Source organism: Rhamphochromis longiceps, linkage group LG20, assembly GCF_057381845.1.
Source record: "Rhamphochromis longiceps isolate RC_006_pf linkage group LG20, R_longiceps_female_GT1.1, whole genome shotgun sequence".
In the NCBI taxonomy this organism is placed as follows: Eukaryota; Metazoa; Chordata; class Actinopteri; order Cichliformes; family Cichlidae; genus Rhamphochromis; species Rhamphochromis longiceps.
This window is the reverse complement of record NC_140576.1, coordinates 35,564,010-35,586,300: the sequence shown is the minus strand read 5'-3', so window position 1 is coordinate 35,586,300 and position 22,291 is coordinate 35,564,010. Positions and strand designations below refer to the sequence as shown.

The 22,291-nt window shown below is 40.0% G+C and overlaps 2 protein-coding genes across 3 annotated transcripts in view; one reads left to right on the top strand and one right to left on the bottom strand.

Annotated features, from left to right (window-relative positions):
- The first annotated feature begins 881 nt into the window (after nucleotides 1-881).
- Nucleotides 882-10,859, top strand: LOC146645841 (NLR family CARD domain-containing protein 3-like). Of its 2 annotated transcripts, none has more exons than XM_085394184.1 (10): nucleotides 882-1,305; nucleotides 2,023-2,142; nucleotides 2,405-2,500; nucleotides 3,274-3,393; nucleotides 4,067-4,152; nucleotides 4,264-6,049; nucleotides 6,560-6,733; nucleotides 7,355-7,528; nucleotides 8,962-9,135; nucleotides 9,622-10,859. In XM_085394184.1, exons 1-10 carry the CDS (start codon nucleotides 1,202-1,204, stop codon nucleotides 9,629-9,631), a joined length of 2,844 nt encoding a protein of 947 aa, XP_085250310.1. In that variant the 5' UTR covers nucleotides 882-1,201; the 3' UTR covers nucleotides 9,632-10,859. The 2 variants fall into 2 exon arrangements, with proteins under 2 accessions (XP_085250310.1, XP_085250309.1); XM_085394183.1 differs by having other exon boundaries at nucleotides 883-1,305; nucleotides 4,261-6,049.
- Nucleotides 10,860-12,338: 1,479 nt separating this feature from the next.
- The window catches only part of magixa (MAGI family member, X-linked a), a 65,684-nt gene continuing 55,731 nt past the window's right edge, over nucleotides 12,339-22,291 (bottom strand). The window contains exons 20-21 of the mRNA XM_085394182.1: nucleotides 20,897-21,035; nucleotides 12,339-18,121 (exon numbers count right to left, since the gene is read on the bottom strand). Coding sequence (XP_085250308.1) covers nucleotides 17,352-18,121; nucleotides 20,897-21,035 — 909 coding nt within the window. The 3' untranslated portion in view covers nucleotides 12,339-17,351. The remainder of the gene's footprint in view (nucleotides 18,122-20,896; nucleotides 21,036-22,291) is intronic.

Here is a 22,291-nt window from a genome sequence, read left to right as displayed (position 1 = left end):
GGCTGGAGGCCACCACCCTCTGCAACTCTTCCATATCAGCTTCACAACGCTCCGTCACTGGAATCCTTCAAAAAACTTCTCAAACTCACGTCTTCACCAAAACCTTCTGCTCCTCTGTAAAGCATTCTTGGGTCTTTTAAAAGGTGCTAAACTAAGTTATTACTATTATTACTATTATAAAGCACATCTGAGTGATTTTTGAATCCATGTTGAATTTACTAAAAGCATTGAACCTAAACAAAAAAATATGTCATGTGCAAGAGCTAGACTTTTATAAATCCTTTTTAATCAGGTTTCCCAAAACCTAATAAAAAAATGTGACGTAGTGGTATCATATTTCTTCCATGCTAGCTTCTTTTCATAAAATTTACAACCAACCCAAAGTGTAAAGACCTTTAAGGGTTAACCCAGTTTAGATTACTCTGATAGCAATGTTTAAGTGGCTGTTAAATTTAGGCCTGTTGTCTTTGATAGTAAGAAAAGAGACGTACAACCAAGCTGGACCAAAGGTCTCCCTGACACACACTGATGGAGCTACATTAATGTTTAACTATTGACTTCTACATGATTAGAATCAAGTTGCTACCTGCTCGCTTACTCACTATGCCACTCGACTTACCAGTTAGAAACGAAAGTATTCATTTTGGTGATAAAACCAGAAGTCTACCATTAGGGGGCCTCAGATTATATATAAACCTTCATTGTCCATATATGGCATATATGTGTGTGTTTTGAGAATGTGTTCGATGTGATTTGATGCTCTGAAAGTTCTTGAATCATAAATCTAGAAGCCTAATTATATGATATATTTATGTATTCTTGTATGTCTCTCTCTCTCTCTCTCTCTCTCTCTCTCACATACACACACACCCAGGATGACGTCATGTGATTTCCTGTAAATGGAGAAGGGAGGAGCATCTCTTCTCCATTGATCTAGGTCACTGCAAACTACGGAGCAGGAGGAAGAAATGAATGTGAGCTTTAAGCCCGACATTATGTTTCGTCTGCTTTCAGTCAGCTGTCTCTGTGGACTAGAAGAAAAAACAATGATGTGCTAATTCAGGAAGTGGACTGACAACTCAGTTCACTGCTGGAGTCTCTCTGTGTGTGTGTTGTACTTCCTGTTTTGTCAGTCATGAGAGTGGTTTGTATTCTGTGCTAATGCTCAGCATTTCTGAGTTACCGGTGAGCCTGGCTGAAAATGAATGTTTTGGAGGAAGAGGAGGACAGTGCACAATCTCTCTGTTTTCCTATGAAGAGAGACCTTTCCATAAATGACAGTGAACCTGGACCTGCAGACACAAAGTAAGAGACCGTTTCTACTGTAAAGTGAAGTGAAGATGATTTATTTGTTATGAAGAAATAATGTGTGCGATCTATTTTAGTGAAGTGTTCCCCCTAAACCCTTGATGTGGAACATCCGGAGCAAAATTTCACCGCGGATGTTAAAGACTAAAAACCTGTTTGCACAGAAATAATGCAAAATGAAACTCATGAGGGAGTTTTTACATTTGTATGCATGCAGTACTCATAGAGATAAATATGTATAGGGAGGACTGCCTGAGTAATAGATAGACATTATAAACTGTTCACCAAGCTTGTGGGCCACAGACAAACTGACTCTTGTTGGAAAAATGCATATTTTATAATTTTTTAAAACTTCCATCCTTATCATCAAGTAAAAAAACTACAAAAAGACATTGGAAAAAGGAAACAAGAAGAGTTCAGTGCAAACTAGCATTGATATCAACTGCACTGATTAGTTCTTTTATTAGCTGCTTATACAGCTAAATTTTCTTACATTCTCACCAGTTTAGAATGACCATTTAGGATGTGGATCTTTGGAAAGGGACACAGCTGGTGAGACAGAGAGGTAAATAAACATGGAGACTGACTTCCACAGGAGATGCTGAAGACAAGAAACATCCCCAAAACCCCAAACCCTGGGTCAGTGACCCTGGGACCAAGACAGATCCCGTCAACATGAATGATGTGTTACATATTATATGTTTGTGTTCCCAGAGGTCAGCAGCCCAGGCGCAGAACAGCGTCTGTAGGATCAGAGTGTCTGTCAGTGAACAGTAACATCTCCAAAGATGATCCTCCATTCTTCAGTAATGAACCTGGACCTTCAAACACAAAGTAAGAAAATGTTTCTGCTGTAAAATGAGCTGAAGAAAATTCCCTTAGCAGGCAGAACAAACATGCTTCCATATCTGTAAGATCAGCTTATTGTGGTAGTGATATAAATAAAATCCAAACTGAGACCCTGTGACAGTGAATGTTTCTGCTTTTACTGAAAACCTCCAGAACCTCAGTCCTGTACTCATAATAAGTGACTTATTTCTAACAACATGAAGATACGAATTAACAATGTGCTAAATATTATATGTCTGTGTTTCAGAAAAGGAACAGAGACTTCAGGATTCGACTCTCTGTCTAACGTTTCCAAAGACGAGCCTATGCACTTCAGTAATGAACCTGAAGTCTCAAACACAAAGTAAGAGACTATTTCTCCTCTAAAATGACACGAAGATGGTTTGTTAGGATGACACTAACACAGAAAAGCTTCAGTGATTTTCAAAATCAGAAACCTATTTGAACAGAAAAGCTGTAACATGAAAACATGAAGGACTTCTTGTGTTTGTAAGTGTCAGATATTTTAAAAACACATTATGAAATAGGCCACACTCATGATGGAGAACACAACAAAATATGAGGGGATACAGAGACACGCAGGATGGTGAAGGAAAAGGCAACAGGTGGGAACGCAGCAGCAGTAAACTATCATAATTACCTGGAAGGAAATTAGACACAGGATACAGAGAAGAACAGTCACCAAAATAAAACAGGAAGAGAGCCACAACTGAACAGCGAGACAAGATTAACCTGATGCCAAGCACAAAAGAAGACCAAGTAAAGCACAGAAAGACAAAGGAGGCAGGAATAAACAGAGAAGCAAGGAATAAAGCACAAACTAAATCTGACATCATAACCTAAACATAACCAAAGCTACAGAACTATAAAACCCCCAACATCACAAAATTCAAACCTGTGTCCAAGATCCAGTGACCATGACAGTATGTACCTATAGAAGGTAGAATATGTTCCTGAGTAATAAAATCCAAACTGAGACCCTGGGACAGTGAATGTTTCTGCTTTCACCGAAAACCTCCAGAACCTCAGTCCTGTACTCATAATAAGTGACTTATTTCCAACAACATTAAGATGCAGATGAACAATGTGCTAAATATTATATGTTTGTGTTCCCAGGGGTCAGCAGCCCAGATGCAGCCCAGCGTCTCCAGGATCAGAGTGTCTGTCTATGAGGAGTGACTCTTCCAAAATTGACCCTATATCGTTTAATAATGAACCTGGACCCTCGGACACAAAGTAAGAAAGTATTCTGAACTGGCCGGTCTCCAGAGTGAGGCGGTTTTTCTTTCTTTCTTTTTTTAAATTTAATATCTTCTTCCATGGTAAAGTAATTTGTAGTTTTCCAAATATGTGTTGTAAACTTGAAAATTAGTCCGTGCATGATTGCCCCACTGATCATAAAGTCTGTGCATGTGCGCCTATATCGCCCATCAGGGATTGTTGGACTGACGATTGCCGGTTGGAAACTTTTTACATATTTTTTCACATATCGCCCAACCTTAGCATTTATACACCAAAGAATATATATTTTTCTATAATTATTTGTCTGCATTAGACTATTATTTTAATGTATGTAACGTACCTCTTTGACTGAGCGTTTTCAGTTAGTTAGTGCACTTCCCCCTATATTTTACCCTTGTGTTACTTATCTTCCTACTAATCTCCCACTGAATAAATACCCCCACCTTATATTAATGAATACCCTGTAATTTTATCTTCTAAACCATGCTATAATGTTTTACTTCTTATTCTGTCTGCACCTTTGTTCTCTTTTATAGTCTTTTATCTTATGTTTTAACCTTGTTGTGAAGCACTTTGGTGTACCTTTGGTTTTAAATGTGCTATATAAATAAAGTTGTATTGTATTGTATGTGTACTGGTCAATATACATTTTCTTTTGTATGCACAGAGAGAAGACAAAGAATCCTGTTTCCCACTGTGGAGAAACAGCCAAGTTTGGACGACATATAGGTGGTCAGAGCAACACTGTGCAAAGTAAGATTATACTTTATAAGATATAGGGGAAGATTCCAGATGATGATATGCTATACCAATATTAAAGTTTCATTAATTTTATTTCTGTCTTTCTTTTTTGTCTTCTAGCAGTTGCTGGTCTGCAGGAGCTTTTAGATGAACATAAGTTCAGTCTAAGGAAGAGATGTGAAACTGTAACTGAAGGATCTGAAGAAACAGGAAGAAGAACTCCCCTGAACAGAATCTACATAAACCTTTACATCACAGAGGGACAGAGTGAAGACGTTAATACTCAACATGAAGTGAGGCAGCTGGAGACAGGTTCCAAGATGAAGACCCTCCATGAAATTCCAATTAAGTGTCATGACATATTTAAAGCCTTATCTGACAAAGTGATCAGAGTGGTTCTGACCTACGGTGTTGCTGGCGTTGGAAAAACCTTCTCAGTGCAGAAGTTCACTCTGGACTGGGCAGAAGGTTTGGAAAACCAAGACATCAGTGTGGTGATTCTGCTTTCATTCAGGGAGCTGAACCTGATCAGAGATGTGCAGTATAGTCTCCTGGAGCTGCTCCAGGTTTTCCATCCAACATTACAGAAGGTCACAGCAGAGAAGCTCGCTGTCTGTAAACTTTTGTTTATATTTGATGGTCTGGATGAAAGCAGACTTTTACTGGATTTCACTAAGAGGAGCGTCATGTCTGATGTCGCACAGAAGTCAACGGTCAATGATCTGCTGACAAACCTCATTGAAGGCAATCTGCTTCCTACGGCTCTCATCTGGATAACTTCCCGACCAGCAGCAGCCAATCAGATCCCCCCTACACTTGTTGACCGTGTCACCGAAGTGCGAGGTTTCACTGATGCTCAGAAAGAGGAGTACTTTAAGAAGAGATTCAGTGATGAAGAGCTGTCCGGCAAAATTATTTCCCACATCAAGTCATCCAGGAGCCTCCACATCATGTGTGGAATCCCAGTCTTCTGTTGGATCACTGCTACAGTTCTGCAGCACATGCTGACTGGAGGGCAGAGAGAAGAGCTGCCCAAGACCATGACTGACATGTACTCACACTTCCTGCTGGATCAGACCAAGAGGAAGATTCAGAAGTACCATAAGGCTTCTACTCCTGAAGCTCTTCGGAAGCTTGGGAGGCTGGCATTTGAACATCTGGACAAAGGAGACATCATGTTCTACCAAGAAGACCTGGAGCAGTGTGGTCTGGATGTCACAGAGGCCTCGGTGTACTCGGGACTTTGTACAGAGATTTTCAAAAAAGAGTGTGTGATCTTCCAGAAACCAGTCTACTGCTTTGTTCATCTGAGCATTCAGGAGTTTCTGGCTGCCGTTTACATGTTCCACTGTTTCACCAGTAGACAGAGCAAGATCCTGGAGGATTTCCTAATCCCTAAGTTTTCTAGGACGTCTAGGAATTTTGGAAATAAAACTGCCCATGTGCTATTTTTAGATGACTTTCTGAGCAAAGTTATGGAGAAATCTCTCAAAAGTAAAAATGGTCACCTGGACCTTTTTGTCCGCTTTCTTCATGGCCTTTGTCTGACGTCCAACCAGAGACTTTTAAGAGACCTGCTAGGTCGGACAGAGAGTAATCCAGATAGCATCCAGAAAGCCATCAGCAACTTGAAGGAGATAAACACCCAAAAAATATCCCCTGACAGAAGTCTCAACATTTTCCACTGTCTGATGGAGATGAATGACCTCTCAGTACATCAGGAGGTCCAAGAGTTCCAGAAGTCAGGAAAGAGATCACAGAGACTTTCTGTTATCCACTGCTCAGCTCTGGCCTACATTCTCCAAATGTCAGAAGAGGTTCTGAATGAACTGGACCTGGGTGAATATAACACCACACTGGAGGGCAAACAGAGACTCATTCCAGCTGTGAGAAATTGCAGAAAGGCTCAGTAAGTCTGCCCGTGACTAACATTATAAACTTGGTTCAGGTTAGCAGTTTCGAGCCAAAGGGCAAAATTAAGATCAGATAAGATTTCAGATACAATTTTGCTGTGATTGAGAATTCAACAGAAAGATGATTTGGAGTTTCTGTGAGGAAACTCTTCACATTTTGGTCAGAATGGACAGTAAACTTCCACATTTTCATTAGAAAATGGTTTTAAACTTAAACTTAAAACTCCTGCTAACATATTTTAGGTTCTGTTAGGTGCAATCAGTGCAAACAAATGCTGTTGCCTTGTGTTGCTAGTTCTTGTCAGCTTCTGTTGACTCAATAAAACTTATTAGAAAATCTAAAGATTAGATGACGAAAAACGAAATAAATGTCTACTTTCATAACAATATCCCAAAAGGTTGATTCTGTTCTGTTCTTTCTGGGATTTCCTTACTTGGACAATTGAGCATGCATCAAGACACTTCATAACACTATGTTTTGTAAAATGTTCTTCTTTTTTTTACAGACTTTCTAGCTGTGACCTCTCAGAAGCTCACTGTGAAGTTGTGGCCTCAGCTCTGAAGTCCAACCCCTCCCATCTGACAGAGCTGAACCTGAGCTTTAACAAGCTGCAGGATTCCGAAGTGAAGCTGCTCTCTGTCGGACTAAAGAATCCAAATTGCAGACTGGAGACTCTGAGGTCAGTTTACTGAGTAATACTTGCTTTTTTCCTCTCTTCAAATTGAGCATTGTAGTTTGAAGTGTTAAGACATTTCTTTTGTTGAGCTGTGAAGTAACCCCGTTATAAAGAGGCTCCATTATCAGATGATTGGATACAGCTGACAGCATAATATTGATGTTAAACTAATTTGAGGATTCAGAAGTCTGAGTCACAGAGCAAGTCGGTGTATTTGTGCTTGTACATTGTTTCTGTGTTGAACTGCAGTCAAAGCACAGAAAAAGAAAGTTTAGTTCTCAGTACTCTGTAACTTATGATCACCGCCGACAGCAGGAATCATATTGACAATGAGGGACTATTTAATAAAAAATCTGTAATTCCTAAACCCCCTGAATTAAAGCTGAAAGTTCACACTTCAATCACATATTGGTTATTTGATCCACTGCGGTGGTGTACAAAGGGAAAACTACAAAAATGATGTCTTTGTTGAACAAAGCACAGGCCTAACTGTAATTTGCAATGATTTGTATATTAGTACATAATTTATAGTATAGGTGCAAATTTAAAACTAATATACATTATATTTCCTGTATTTTATAAATGACTGAATCTGAATCTGCCTTTTTTAAATTCTTTATTCAGACTGAAGGGTTGTAGGTTGTCAAAGGCCAGCTGTGCTTCTCTGGTCTCAGCTCTTAAGTCCAACCCCGTCTATCTGAGAGATTTGGACCTGAGTGCCAACACGCTGCAGGATTCAGGAGTGAAGAACATGTGTGGTTATCTGGAGAGTCCAGGCTGCAGATTGGAAGTGCTCAGGTCAGGCAAAAATGTTTTGGTTGTGTGGTCATATAAATATAAAAGTTTAATATGTAGGCTGGCAGTCTGCAGAGGATTTAATGCTAATGCTTTCTTCTTTATTGCTTCAGTCTAATAACTGCAGGATGCAATGTTGCACAACAATGTTGAGCAACACACTGAAAACCTAAAAAACGTAGATTAAGCACAATCAGAAAATTTTGTTATATTAGAATTAAAACCAAGGTGACGGCTAAGTCATTAAATAATGTAATTATTTTATAAATATGCTCTAATTTAACTAGTTTAGTCTATAAAATGTTCCAAACTGTGAAGCAACATTATTAAACTCACTTTCTTTGAGGTTAGCCTCAGAGTGTACGCCCCACTTTATGTGGGTTGGCTGCAGGCTGCAGTGCTATGCTAACAACAACCTGAAACAGATGAACAACTTTTTAATTTGTGCCTATATGAGGTCCAGCCCTGTAGTGAGAAGCCCAGCCAAAAGGCAGCTAATTATATCGATTCAAAAATGGAAGCAGTTGCAGACAACTACTTTGTGACGAAGTAAGAAATGCTTGAATAATCGTAACTTTGGTTTCTGGTGTGATTTTGAATCCAGCTTTCAAAGATTTGATGATTTTGTTTTTAACAAACAACATAATGTATATCAGTAAAGATTTTCAGCTTTACTATTTAAGTAATCAATCCCATTTTTGATTTAAACATGCGCTCAATTTTTTTTGAGAGGAGCAGCTAAAAACTGGAGGGAGTGCTGATTTCCTTGAGTTACAGACAGGGATCTCTGCAGGCTGGGAAGAGTCTCCACGAAGGAAAGATCATGAAAAGAGGAATAAAAAGTCACAGGGATAACTTGCTATCTTATGATGATAAGAGCAATGAACTGGTGTCAACTGGATGATTTCCTCAACCTTAAAGCAATCATGTTAACCTGTAGTTCACATGGAGAGTGGGCACAAAGGAGGACCACTCCTGACACATGTAAACAAAAAGTGAGCAAGGAAACAAGGAAACAAAGAGAATAAGAAAACAAAAGAACAAGAGGACTGTGATGGACTCATTTTTTGGATCATTAATGAAAGTTGACAATCAAATATATTTTCATGTTTATTTAAATAAAAATGTTTTATAAGTATTGATCATCATTTTGTTAACATTTCCATTTTATGGCTTGATGAACTTGGGCTGAAAGGATACATTTTTGACTTGTCTGATGCACAGGATTCGTTTGATTGTGTCTTTATTGAATCTATCAGTTATATTAAACTACTTTTTATTAGTTTTTCTGCTGAATAAAATATCTTGTTGGTTTGAGGTGTTTGAAGTCTCTGTTTCCTAACCTTTTACATCCTATACCGTCTTTAGCTTCAGATTATTAAACAGGTTATAATTTTAAAATCTGTCTAAACTTAAATGTTTCATTCATTTCTCAGATTGAGGGGCTGCAGTGTATCAGCGATCAGCTGTACTTTTTTGGTCTCAGCTTTAAAGACCAACCACTCTCATCTGAGGGAGCTCGATCTGAGCCAAAACAACCTACGGGATCCAGATGTGAAGCAGCTGTTGGATCTTAAGGAAAGTCCTGACTATAGACTGGAGACTCTGAGGTCAGTAAAGAGCTGGAGTCACTCTGTATTGCATTCAGCAGTATTGTACTGCAATAGAAATAATTCCAGACAAATATACAAATATATACAGTACACATCTGAGATAACATTCAGATCTATATTTCATAGCTAACTTAGCTTAGTGTCTTTCATGGCTGCTTCCATGTTTACTAGCCAGGTGATATTACAGAAAGCCGCCACAAAGATGTTTGTGTTAAATTGAACAGCAGGAAATACATTTTTAAAAAAGATGTTCATGGATCATTTATGACTCTTCACAGTTCACTTCCACTGTGGAACAATAGACTCGATGTTCAAACGTGTAGGTTAGTGGGTGTACATGTTGACATGAAAGCTCAGAGAAGCTAAGATAGGCTAAGATAGGCCACGCCTCCACTGCAGCTGTGAACAGGCTAGATGTGCTGCATCTCTGAGTGACAGCTTTTGAAGTGACTTATTTAATACACTTGTTTCTTGTCTCTACAGGTTGGAGTGATAATCTGTGTAACAATGAGAGCAAGCAGGACGACGAGTGGACGAGCTGTGATGATCCACTGAGGTTGGAGCAGCAGCAGGTTGTTGGTTCCTGTAGAAAACCGGTTCCCAGTATTCCAGTTCCTTGGAATTGTTAGTCCTCCTGTCTGTGTCCTTATTAGGGATTTGCACTGGTGCATGGGGCTGTAGTTAAATGGTGATTATGAGACAGAGTGTTTCAGCTATTTTACTTGTTCCCAGAGCTAATTAAGTAACATACTGCATTACTTTTACGAAAAGCATTCTGTGTATTCTGTGTAATATTAAACACTGACTACAACAACGAGCGCAAATACCTCAAACACGCACAGAAGTTTGACTCCAGCATGCAATTAATTTGCATGAATGTTATTTCTTCTTGCTGCTTAGTGACGGTGGTGACTCTTAAAATGGAGCCAATGAAAATCGATAAAGAATCAGAATCAGAATCATAAAATTCTTATCGATTCCCATCCGTAGCGTAGATACTGTAACTCGGCTGTTTTACTGAGAGCTGGATCAAGAACTGGCACTGTGAGGTTTCAGGGTTTCAGTGATCTTCTTCTACTCTGCACTGAGACATTAGCCCCAGGTTCATCTGGTCCTCCAAGGCTTTGCCATGTCTGCTGCTCTGCTGTGGATTCAAAACGTTTGTGCTGCACACGGTGTCTTTATGTGGCGGAGATAAATGTCTCCTTTATCTCTGCCACATAAAAGGCCGTTAAATCACAAGTTTAAATACCACAAAAACCTAATGAAATGCAAGTTTTTTTAATGGTGATGAGATGAACACCCTGTGATATTACTTAAGTGAAGCACAAATTCACTTCATTCATTGTATAAACTGTTTTATTGTTTTGTTGTTTGGTTGAGGTTGCTGATACTGATATTACTGACACATTAAAGTCCGTTATTCACTGGCATCAACACTTATCCCTTACATCATATCCTGCCAAGCCAGAACACACACAGGAAGTTATAAAACCAGACCCTTTTCCACATCCTTTACCTCCAAACCATCGTGAGAGGAAAAATGCATCAAGACCTTTTAGGTCCTATAAGTTAAATTAACTCTCTAATTTTTATTCTAACATTTATCTATTATGATATTTTGTCAACGTGTCAATTCAAAGAGTGCTGCATGATAGCTTGAATACATGTTGAATTTGGCAGATTGGATTCCTTCCATTTCTTTGTTAATAACTTGAAGACAGTGAAAATAAATAAAATGGTTTTTATCTGTCTGTGTTCTGTTTGTGTTGTTGATCTCTCTTCATGTGTTAAAACATTACCCACCTACATAACCATCAGTAATCGTACCAAATAAATAATGTTCACGCTGCATCTGTGAGCCAGTGCAGACGTAACTGTTTTCAACCACTGAATATCATATTAGACCCAGTAAAAGAAATAAAAAACTAATGCTGTTTTTAAGGCGTTTGAAAACAGAGTGTGAAAGGGGTTTTCTTTTTCAGTAATGAGCTAGACTTGGTCTTAATAGATACAAAAAAAATAGTAAAACTTTCAATATTTAATGGCAATGAGAACGAGTGAAGACAATTTTTGACCCTAACAGCTTGTAATTTGGGTTTTATTCATCTGATTATCAGAAAACATCCAGAAACCTTTTCTTTCGCCATTTGTCTTGAAGACTCTACATTATTATTTGATGCTGCCAATGTTTTTGTAAAATTGAGGAAATAACTTCTTGGATGATCTTTAGCACACTGCAAGTCAGATTATTTGTGTGGAAAAAAAAACACCAACAGCACATGTTGAAAAGATCCAAATAAGTGATTAAATTACCCAGCTGCTGCAGGAGGAGGAAAGAAGAGCTGCAGCAATGCTAAATATTAACATGTTAAATTGGTGTTGCCCAACACCTTAGAGACCCAGGCTTTTTGAAAATATTGTTATAAAGTTATTATTGCATATTTTTAATATGCAAATGAACACATTTCTTTTTGCCGGTGAGCTTTGCTTGTTTGTAGGAGGAATGCTGGAATAGTCTTTACAAACACAGTTTCTGCAGTTTGAGTCAGCGTGGACGCCATCCGACCACTAAAATCACGAGCATTTTTTTTACATTGCTGTTATTAGCAGATGCCTGGACGGTGTGCTAGAGAGGCTCGTGACAGAGGATCCACCTTTGTGTATTCATCAAGGAAACACTCCAGCTTTGGAGTGTGTGAGTGTGAGCACAAATAGTGTATTTCAAATGAACTCCGACATGTTTGCCATCTGTATAGTAAGGTCAGTAGGACACTGTGCAGGTGTGACCCACCTGGTTTGGACCAATGATGAAAAGTGTGTGTCACAATTTCAAATTTCACTACTGCTCGGAGGAGAGTTAGCAAGTTTTTGAATATAAAGCTTTACTCTATGCTCATGTGAACGAGGCCTTATTTGAACAAATAATCAAATATGGATTTTTACTCATTTCTCATCTTGGTTTAATATCAGCTCTATAGTCACAGTAAAAGGCTGTACTCTTCAAAGATTGCCTTCCACCTGAAACTGATAGTTGTGGCAGACTTGTAACATGTTAGCTTCACACGTGTCTAAATACAGTTTCTATATCTACACAATGAATCTTTGAATGATTAAAAATCACACCTGTGCCTAGTACCCAGAAGAAAAGAAATTATGAAGTTTGTTCCAGCAACTCTTGGGGTCATAGAGGTTGCTTGTTTGCTCATGCTTATCAATACAGTGTTGCTTTAAATTTGAATGTTTTATTTGTCATGCATGCCTCAGTATCCTCAGCCTGCTATCCTGTGCTTCAGCTGTCAGGATAAGCGATTTTATCTGGCACTGACCTGAGAACAGAAAGCAAATAAAGATCTTTTCCCAAATAATCAGTTCATTTCACATGAGCTTGTTTATTGAACAAGGCTGCAGACAGTTAGCTTGGCCTACCTGAGCTGATGTTGGTCCAGCTCAGAGTTTTAAAGTCAGACTGGATCTAAAGACACCGAGCGATCACTGACGGATCAGATCAGCTGCTTCAGTCACTTCTGCGTGTTTACAGCCAACTGCTGAAGATAAAAACTGCATTAAGCAAACAGCTGAGTGACGTTCCTCCATCCTGCTGCCTGGGAGCAGGTCTGATGGTAAAACTGTTCAGTCCAGCGTGAACTTGGCTCTTCCTGGTTGTCTCTGGACCAGAACCTGAATGATCAGATCCTTTGTTAGAATCATTAGTCCAGACTCTGCGATCCTGTGATTAGGCGCTGCTCGCACCAATCAGGGAATCAGTCGCTAGAACACAGTCTTAGAAAATGCATAGAAGACAAACATCCTAATGCCCTAAAAGACAGGAGGCAGAAGGGTGGGGCTAAAGGGTAGCACAGGGGTTTGTGGTGTTTGTAGTTTAACTGCTAAGGCTGTGGATGGAACATAGAAACAGACATTAAAATGATGCAAGTGATGTAATGGATCGATGGATGAGGTGTTGGTTTATTTATTTTTGTGTGGTTTATAACTTCAAAGTATTTTTTTTAGCACATCAAAGCAATAAATATTATTAAATTTACAGTCTTGATTTCAGTTGGCCATATAGTTTAGGCTTGCCTCTCTCTAATGGACAGAGCCATTCTTCCTTCTGCACAGTGATGCAGTTGGATTTCTAAATCCTGCAGTTCCTATAAGAAACTGCAAAACTGTGCAATTTACAACAAAGACATCTAGAAGGATGAACAGCTCAAAGGAAAGAAAATCTGTAAAACTGATTTTTGAAGTGAACTGTCCTCAGCATAAAAAGGGATGTTCTGTCGTGACCTCAGTGAGGCTCTGAATCCTGAGTATTTGTGAACTGATGCTTAACCCCTCACTGGGCATGCATTAAAAAGACTTTTTACAATTTTTACTTCTTTCTTCTCTTTTTTTCATTTTTACGCTGCAAATCAAGGTCAGTGAAGTCAGCATATATGTAACGTTTGCATTAGTGTTGCAAATGTGATTTCTGGCATCAGAAAGGGTTAAGTGGTTATTGTCCCCTCTATGCAGCAGCAAGCCTGTTATTTAATAGATTCGATATGAGAGCTTGCTTTGAATAGAAAATAAAGTCTGATTTGCTACTTACAAATTACTTGCCAATAATCGATGTAATGGCAATAACAGGTTAATCTGTATTTGAAGTCATATTTGAAAACATTCTTAAATTTACAGTGAGGTTAGTCATTAATAATCCAGCTGTTTCCAGACATGATTGAGCTTAAAAAACAAACAAACAGTGAAATCAGAAACACCTGTTACAGGGAAGGGTTACTGTTGATCTTTGAAACAAAACAGGTGCTTTTAAATCTGATATTTACACCCTGTTTTTTCCGCAAGCGTCATATTCCCTTTCCCTCTATAAAGCTGTGACCCTGATCAGCTCAAATATTGATCTGACATCAAGTTTAACTGTCCTGAAACACAAGCAGCTGGAGGAGGATGAAGTTTCACTCTGTCAAAAAGAAGCTCATCCAGCTAACGGCTGTTTTTATTGTTGATTAACAACCTGCTGAAAAATGCTTTGGATTAATAGTTTTGTCTATGAAAATGAATTAAAGAGGAAAAAAATATTGATATATAACATTTTAGAGCACTTTTTTTGGCGGGACCATTTTTGGTCCCGAGGGTCACGAAAGGATGGATTTTTAAAAATGTGCTCCTGCACAAAAAATAATAATGGATCAAAATGAATGTTGGTGCCAATCTTTGGCCCATCTAAAGGCCTAATTATAATAACAATCAAATATTACTTCAAATGTATTTTATGGAAAATATTAATTTTTTAATTTTTTTTTTCTGTTAAAAACAGGGCGCTCATGTACACAAACTGGTATTTAAAGGGTTAAAACAATGAAAATATAATTAAAACTTGATATGGATATTTTAAGCAGAAGTAGTTTTAAAAGATTGACTAATTTAAAGTGGAAAAAAATATTGATATATAACATTTTAGAGCACTTTTTGGGGCGGGACCATTTTTGGTCCCGAGGGTCACGAAAGGATGGGATTTTGAGGTTTTACAGAGGGTTAACTTTCCTTGGCTCACGGTTATATTTTTAAAATATCGTTTCAACAGTCCAAAGTTTGACATTTACAAAAAAACCCTTCATCTTCGGGTCTGGACAACAAATAGTTTTCATTCATTGGTCTAAAATGAGCCGTTTTACAGCTTTGTTACAGAGTGAAGCTTCTTCATCTCATAAACAGTCTTTGGATGAGTTTTGATGCACAAACTGAAAACATTAAGTTAATCTGACACATCAGCATCAGCACGTACTGTACATCAGCCCATAAATGACAACAAATAAGGTGTGAAAACACTGTTCTGCAGTTTGTCCGCAGAGAGCAGTGACCATTTTATTATTTTTACATCATATAATCTTTTATTTTAAAAACTTTACATTTCTTCGGTGTGATTCTGAAAGGAGACCTATTCTGCTCATTTCCAGCTCCTGGTCTTTATTCGGGGACTCAGCTAACGTAGCGTAGCATGATTTGTAGTTTTCTTTTACCGATCTTACACTGTTCCTTTGTACAGCCACTTCCTTGTGATTGGCCAATTTTATTGTGAAAATAGAAACAAAATATTTGTTATAAATAATTTTACTAATTTCTAAATATTTTTTGGCTTTCATGTTTTACTTCGACATGTTTAATACTTTGGTTTGTTACGAGACCTCAGGGAAGGCAGAATAGGTCCTCCTTAAAAGGAGCCTTACCATGTTGTTAGCGTTATTAGTTGTTTAAATAAAGTACTCTCGCGTGAATAACTCTTTAAAATAAACATTTTAAATGTGGCTTAAAAAACCTGCTACGTGAACAACAAAAAGAAAAATCTAGACACTGTTTCTTCTGCTATTTCGATTCAGTGGAGACGTGTGCGTGATTGTTTGCACTATTCAACTTGAACTTCTGCACATTATCCTGTGGACATTAATCAGTGTTTTGGTTTTATCTGTTAATTTAATATTATTTACATCTCTGTAGTGCACACTAACCCTCAGTCCAAATGGCAAACACAGGGCTACACTGTTGCTTCTCATTGATTTGTCTATAAAATGACAGAACTATTTCTACACTCTTAACAAATGTCTTAAGGGTGCAGATATCTTTTTTTTTTTTTTTTTTTTTTTTTTTGGAAGTGTGCAGATATCTGATATACCCATTTATATTTAATTTAACTTTGAGATTTTATAGATTACAGATGAGGTCTGTGTAAATTTTGTTCCTGTTGTTTTAAACAGAGCTACAAAATCAATCGATAAATTTAATTAGTTGGTAAAATGCCAGATTTTCTGAAGCCTGAAGAAAAGAAGTCAGGATTTAATGATTTCCTTTGATTCACTTGATGTAAATTAAACATCTTTCAACAAGAAAACCCATAAAAGGCCTCTGAAGATGCATTTATGGGTTGGACAAGTTACAGCACAATCTTTTGACTATTTTCTGACATCTTATAGGGGAAAAAAATCAATGAAGATTACTCGGTAGTGAAAATAATTAGTTGCCGCCCTAATTTTGGGACCTCTGGAGTTAAGGCGAAGACACATTCAGATAACATGAGGGGTCGTTTTGTTTTTGTGGCACACAAACTGATTCTTAGCTCAAGTATGTCTCAATTATAAAAAGCATTAAACTCAGTATTGGCTGTTGCATGATGGGATATTTTGGTGTCTGAAAGGTCTTGCCGTTGTTTGACGTGTTGCAGGAAGTGACGGCGTGCGTCTCTGCCTGCAGCTTCTGCAAAGTGACAGTCTGCAGGACGAAGGCTGAAACAAAACGAGGCACTTGTTATGATCCAAAGCTGCAGGTCGTCCTGCTCCTCCGCGGCTGTCGCTATAGAGACAGGCCATGTTGCCATGGTGATGTTATGTTCCTCGACAGCCGACAGGACCACAGCTGGACCTGACATCTGTATGTGTGTGTGCGTGTGTATGGCTCTGTTACATCATCAGGTTATTTTCCTTTCATTTTTACAAGCAAGCAGGCAAATCAAATCATCTCTGGATCTATTTAATCTCTAATATCGTTATAATAATAATTTTGTTACACGTTTATAAAAATAAAAAAATCATTCCAGTAATATTCACATGCTCAGATTACACAGAGAGAATCACGAAACAGCGCCGTTGTTCGGTTCGGATGTTGTTTGCATACCATTTTGAAGTTGGAAGGATGCGAGTGAAGATGATCGTGATGAAGCCATGAAACGCAGACGTGATGTTTCACACGGAAACGTCACATCAGGTCTGCAGACCAGGAGCCTGTATCACAAAGAGTTCAGCTGTCCACAGGCAGCTCGGGTGATTTGGTGAATGTTTCAATCGCTGTAATCTAACCCTAACCCGTATTAGGATGTTACTCGAATCAAGTCGAAATAAAACAGAATCCCGAGAGGAAGATAAAATAAGTGGAGGGTTGAAATTGTCTGACAGGCGATGGCGGCCCGATATAGCTTTATGATACAGGTCTCAGGATGTACTGAGGCATGATGGGTAATATTAAAGGTGTTGGTTCGGCAGGTCTGTGTAGCTGTTATGTCACCCACCAGCCAATTACAAACAGAGTTTTCTGTGGTCATCCAGTTGGACACAGACGGAGGTGTGTCTTCTCCAGCAGGCCAATCAAAAAAGCCCTTGATAAGTAGCCAATAAAAAAAAAAAAATCAGCAAATAAAAGAGGAGAATGCCCTCACAGCTGGCCAATCAGAGAGAGAGCCCACCCGCTAGTCCCCGCCCACGGATCTGACTGCTCGTCAGCACCTGCGTCAGTCTCTGCGTGCTCGGCTTCAGCCAAGGGCCCGGGCCGTTTCCATCTTGCAACGGCAACTCAGCTCTCCTCCAATCAGACTCCTCCCTCGAGCCAGCAGTGGCGATGCTTGCTGCTGATAGGTGCATCTCCGAAAAACTGGATGTTGATTCGCTGTCGGAAAGATGTCTGTCACTGCTGTCATCGTCCAGCGGCATGAGGAAGGAGAACGCTGCCTTCTGAGATGCAGCCGAGTTCCCAGCATGCTTTGCACGGCGGTTGGTGCTGCTGTTTCTCTCCTCTCTCCTCTCCCGCTCTCCCCCTCCTCTTCTGGACTCCTCTGACAGAGGTGAGTCCCTGAGGTGGGCATCACTCCTAGGTAAGCTCCTGCTCCTCCTCCCCTGCTCCTTGAGGTCATCCTGCTTCATCTGCCTGACAGTCTGACTTCTTCTCTTCCTCTCCTCCCTTTGCTCCTCCTCTTGCCATCTCCTCTCCAGCACCCGTGCTTCCTCCTCCACTATGTCCAGGTCCAGAGCAGGAGGCCCTAATCCTAATCCTCCTGTTCTTCTTTTGGTTTCTCTCTCTCTCCTCCTCCTCTCTCCTTCTCCCGCACCACTTCCTCGTCTCATTTCCTGGCTAAGAGAGGCAGTTGTCATGGTTATCGTATCCACATCCAGCTCCTCGGTCTGTGAAGAGGAGGAGGGGGAGAGGGCTCCTTCCTCAGGGCCTTATGGACAAACAGAGACAGAATATAATTATCTGAATATCTGCAAGTAATTATTGTGGTTATTCCTTTTGTTTATTTTTTTAAAAGTAGGTTTTTCTCCTGTCAAAAAATAAATCACCAAAGTGACCAACGGGCACCTCTGCTGTTGCCAGCCCTGCTGATGTTTCCAATCTTTTTTTTAAAATCAGGGTCTAATATGAAAGTCTGAAGCTTTGTGTTCAGACTCTGAACCAAAACCAACCAGGACAAATGAAGCAGGAGGTTCAATCAGAAATTCATGATCACGTAGCCAAGATATGACAATAGAAACATTTCAGATGTTGGCACTTTTGAAGGTTTATATCTCTATTATATTAGAATACACATTCTCTATTGCTACAAATATGCAAACATCAGTGCTGAAAAATGAAGCTGAGGTGCCAAATCTGCAGTTTCTCTAATGCAAAGTAGTCGAATTGTTTTGAAACTTGCTCTTTTTGAATTATTAAAGTTAGGGGCGTGGCTACTTTGGTGGACAGGTGTGCTCGTGTAACCAACGAATGATTGCTGGGCCTCACCTCTCCCATCATGAGCCACTGAACTGGAAGCCTCATTTGTGTTTGTGGTGTTGATGCCTTTTAATGAAATCAACAGCATAATAAGGCCTGCTGTGAGGTGTCCATGAAGTTTTTGCTCCAGTTCTGGTCACAGAAATTCAATAATTTTTTCAAATGTCTTAATCAGCAGTGATTAGGTATCTAAATCTGCTTGCTAACATTAGCTGCTAACTTGGCACCCCTCTGAATCTGGGTGTAAATGACCAACACGATGGCACTAAAGTCTAAAGTTCAGTCTGTGTCACTTCTCCGTGTCACACTGGGGATTTTCTGCATGTAAGAAATATTTTAACAACTACACCTTAAAGCCAGTCAGGGTTTTTACCGGGTCCTGGTTGGCTGTAATATGTTACTACCACCAGAAGATGGTGGTAATGTACCTTTAAACAGAAACAACATAAAACTGTCAGGTTACTCACTATCAGGTACTGGACCTATACGTGTGGCGCTTTACATGCAAATAATAACACTTAAAATACTCAGTACAGTAATCTGATGGCTATTCACATGTGACTATAATGCTGCAGACTGCAGCTGATGATCAGTGAAGATGAAGGATTGATGAAGTGAAAGTGAAGAAAATGAAAGCAGATGGGAAAACACGGAGTTACCAACCGCGTGTTTTCAGTGCGTCCAATCACGTAGAAGCAGGGTTCCCCCTGTTTAGAGTTGGTCATACAGAGAGACAGGCTGGAGAGCTCCACTGAGGAGGAGGAGGAGGAGGAGGAAAAACAAGAGGAAGGAGAGGAAAAGAGAGTCAAAGAAAGTTAAGTCAAACAGTGAGAGAGCCGTGGAAGCAGGTCAAAGGTCAGTGATGAGGGAGTACTTTACAAAAGCCTCTTCAACAGAGTATTCATGAACATCTTCTTATTTCCATCTCAATATTTATATTTTTGAACTCTAATAGAGTAGCTTTGCATAACTCTCAATTCAAAATAATCCTTATTTATCTTATAGTGGGCTGGGCTATTCAAGCTGCCTGAAACAAACTTTTTAACCCCTCCCCTTTTATGAAACCTGATGGGAGGGGCTTCTGTAGCTGAGATGACCATATTAGGATGGGTATTCTATTTTTTGATAACATCATGCAGAGCCTAAAAAGAAAATACGCTCTGAAGCTGAGTGCTGAGAGCAATCAGATGCCTGAGCTTTTAGGAATTACACAGATTGCTTCCAAATTCACTGACCTTATTATTTTAAAGCTTTACTGTTTCTTTGAGCTATGAGAAGAGTTTCCACCAAACTTTACACTTGCCACAGTGCAGTCAGACAAGTGCCGTTGCCCTGGCAACCACCAAACCCTGACTCATCCATCAGCAGGCCAGTAGGAAAAGCGTGAATCATCACTCCAGAGAACATGTCTCCATGCGCTAGAGTCCAGTGGCAGCGTGCTTTACACCAATGCATCCAGCCCTTTGCATTGCACTCGGTAAGCCTTGGATGCAGCTGCTCGACCATAGAAACCCATTCGTGGAAGCTCTCTATGCACTGATCTTGAGCTACTCGGAAGGCCACATGAAGTTTGAAGGTCTGTAGCGATTTGTTGGCAACCCTGCTGCTAGAGACACAAAAGCGATTTTCTGCACAAATTCCGACCTTATGAGGTCAGAAAATGCAAACTCTCCTGGAACAAGTTAGTTTTCAGCTGCTGTGGGCAGGCTGTCAAAGTTAGAGCTTTCCCGGCTATTTCCTCAGTCTCTTGTCTTAACAGAGCAAGTGAGTCAGTAAAGAGTCCAGGCAGTTTTCAGTGCTGCTGGTTTATCTGTGTATTTGTCAGCAGGATTATTATTAATCTTGCTGATTGTAAGCTGTAGATGGATAATGAGACAGAGTGCCCCTGGACACACGCCCAGAGTGACTCAGTGATCCTCCTATGCTTTGGGGTCAAACTTCACCGTGTGCCATCCATCCATCCATTCGCTTCCGCTTATCCTTTTCAGGGTCGCGGGGGGCGCTGGAGCCTATCCCAGCTGTCATAGGGCGAGAGGCGGGGTACACCCTGGACAGGTCGCCAGTCTGTCGCAGGGCCACCGTGTGCCATTTTGATTAAAAGATATAAAAGATCAAAGAATTCAGAGAGGATCAAGAAGAACTTGAAACTGAAGTCTTAGCAGAGAGAATGTCTCCCAGTTTTCTCTCAGCTGTGTCATGTGTAACAGTCCGTCCTGTGAAGTCTCACCGTAGTCGGGCACGTATCCGTTTCCCTTCTTGAGGACGAGGTGGATTCGATGTCCTCCTCTTCTGATCTGCTCAACGGCCTGACTGTGAGTCATTCCTGCTGTACTGTCTCCATTTATCTCCACCAGCTGGTCGGACACCTGCAACACACGGTGACACCTTGTTTACCATCAGGAGGAAAGTGCATAAAGCATAAAACTGAGTATATGTTATTTCAGGCACCGACAAACATCCTCTGCAGGGGCATGTGCAATCATCAGAAATGAAAAAGTCTTTGTGTAGATTGTTGAGGATGCTGACAGTATTGAAAACTACATTCAGCTGCAAGACATCAGAGAGACAATTACAGATCAGATTATTATTATTTTCAGTCCATATTTCAGTCCAATATTTTACTTCTTAGATCTAAAGTGCTAAAGCTGCTTAAACTATTTAGATATTTACTTTAATTCACTTTTGTTTATTATCCAGTTCATAATTCAGCTCAGTGTCATTTAAAAACGTTCAACTTGCAGTTGACAGACGCTGCACAAACATGACACATTCAGGTGGTTTGAGACATCAGGATTTAAACTGTTCAGAAAGGTTGGCTATTTCGGCCTCTGGGGGGCGCTACATTTGCTGCAGAGCATTTTGTGAAGTTCTTTTTTTTGTGGAACAACAAAAAAGGAAGCAGAACGATGCGAGCAGCTGCGATGTTGAATGTTTGATGATCAGAGTCTCAGAGCTGCAGGCACAAAGTGAAGCTCTGAATATTTCAGAAGGTTTAATATCACAAAGAACGACTTGACGGAGATCCTGAGTGATGTTTGTCTGAGTGGAAACGTCTCCGCTGCATTTCCTGCTGTTTCACTGTGCCCAAAGCTCAGCTCATATAGGAAACACGTTCAGACCCGATCCAGCATCAATCACACCAAGTCTCCACTTTTTCTCCACAAATCTGGCATCACCTTGAACCAGCCAAGAATTGGACTCTACAGACTTCCAAGCTTCCCAGTGGGACTGGACTTCCTTATATATCAGCAGCAGATCCTTTAAGTCCCCAGAAGTTTGTCAGACTTGTTCTCTAAACAAGTCTGAGGTGAGTCCTCACCCCTGCAGACTTGGACTGTCCCTACCTGACACCCAACGATGTTCACTTCCCCTGGAGGTCAGTGTTTTGGCTCAGCGGTGTCGTGTGTTTTAACAGTACCAGATATGACAGATCACAGAGAGCGTTTCTGCAGACGAATCATCAGTAGATTTAATAGAGCATCTCTGAATCTCTGCACAGCACAAACGCAGTAACACTGGGGAGGCTTCTCTCCTGCAGCTCAGCAGGTAGAAGGTGTCATCTACTAATCGAACAGTTGACGGAAACTCTGAGAAAGTCCTGGATCAGGCTCATGGTTTCACT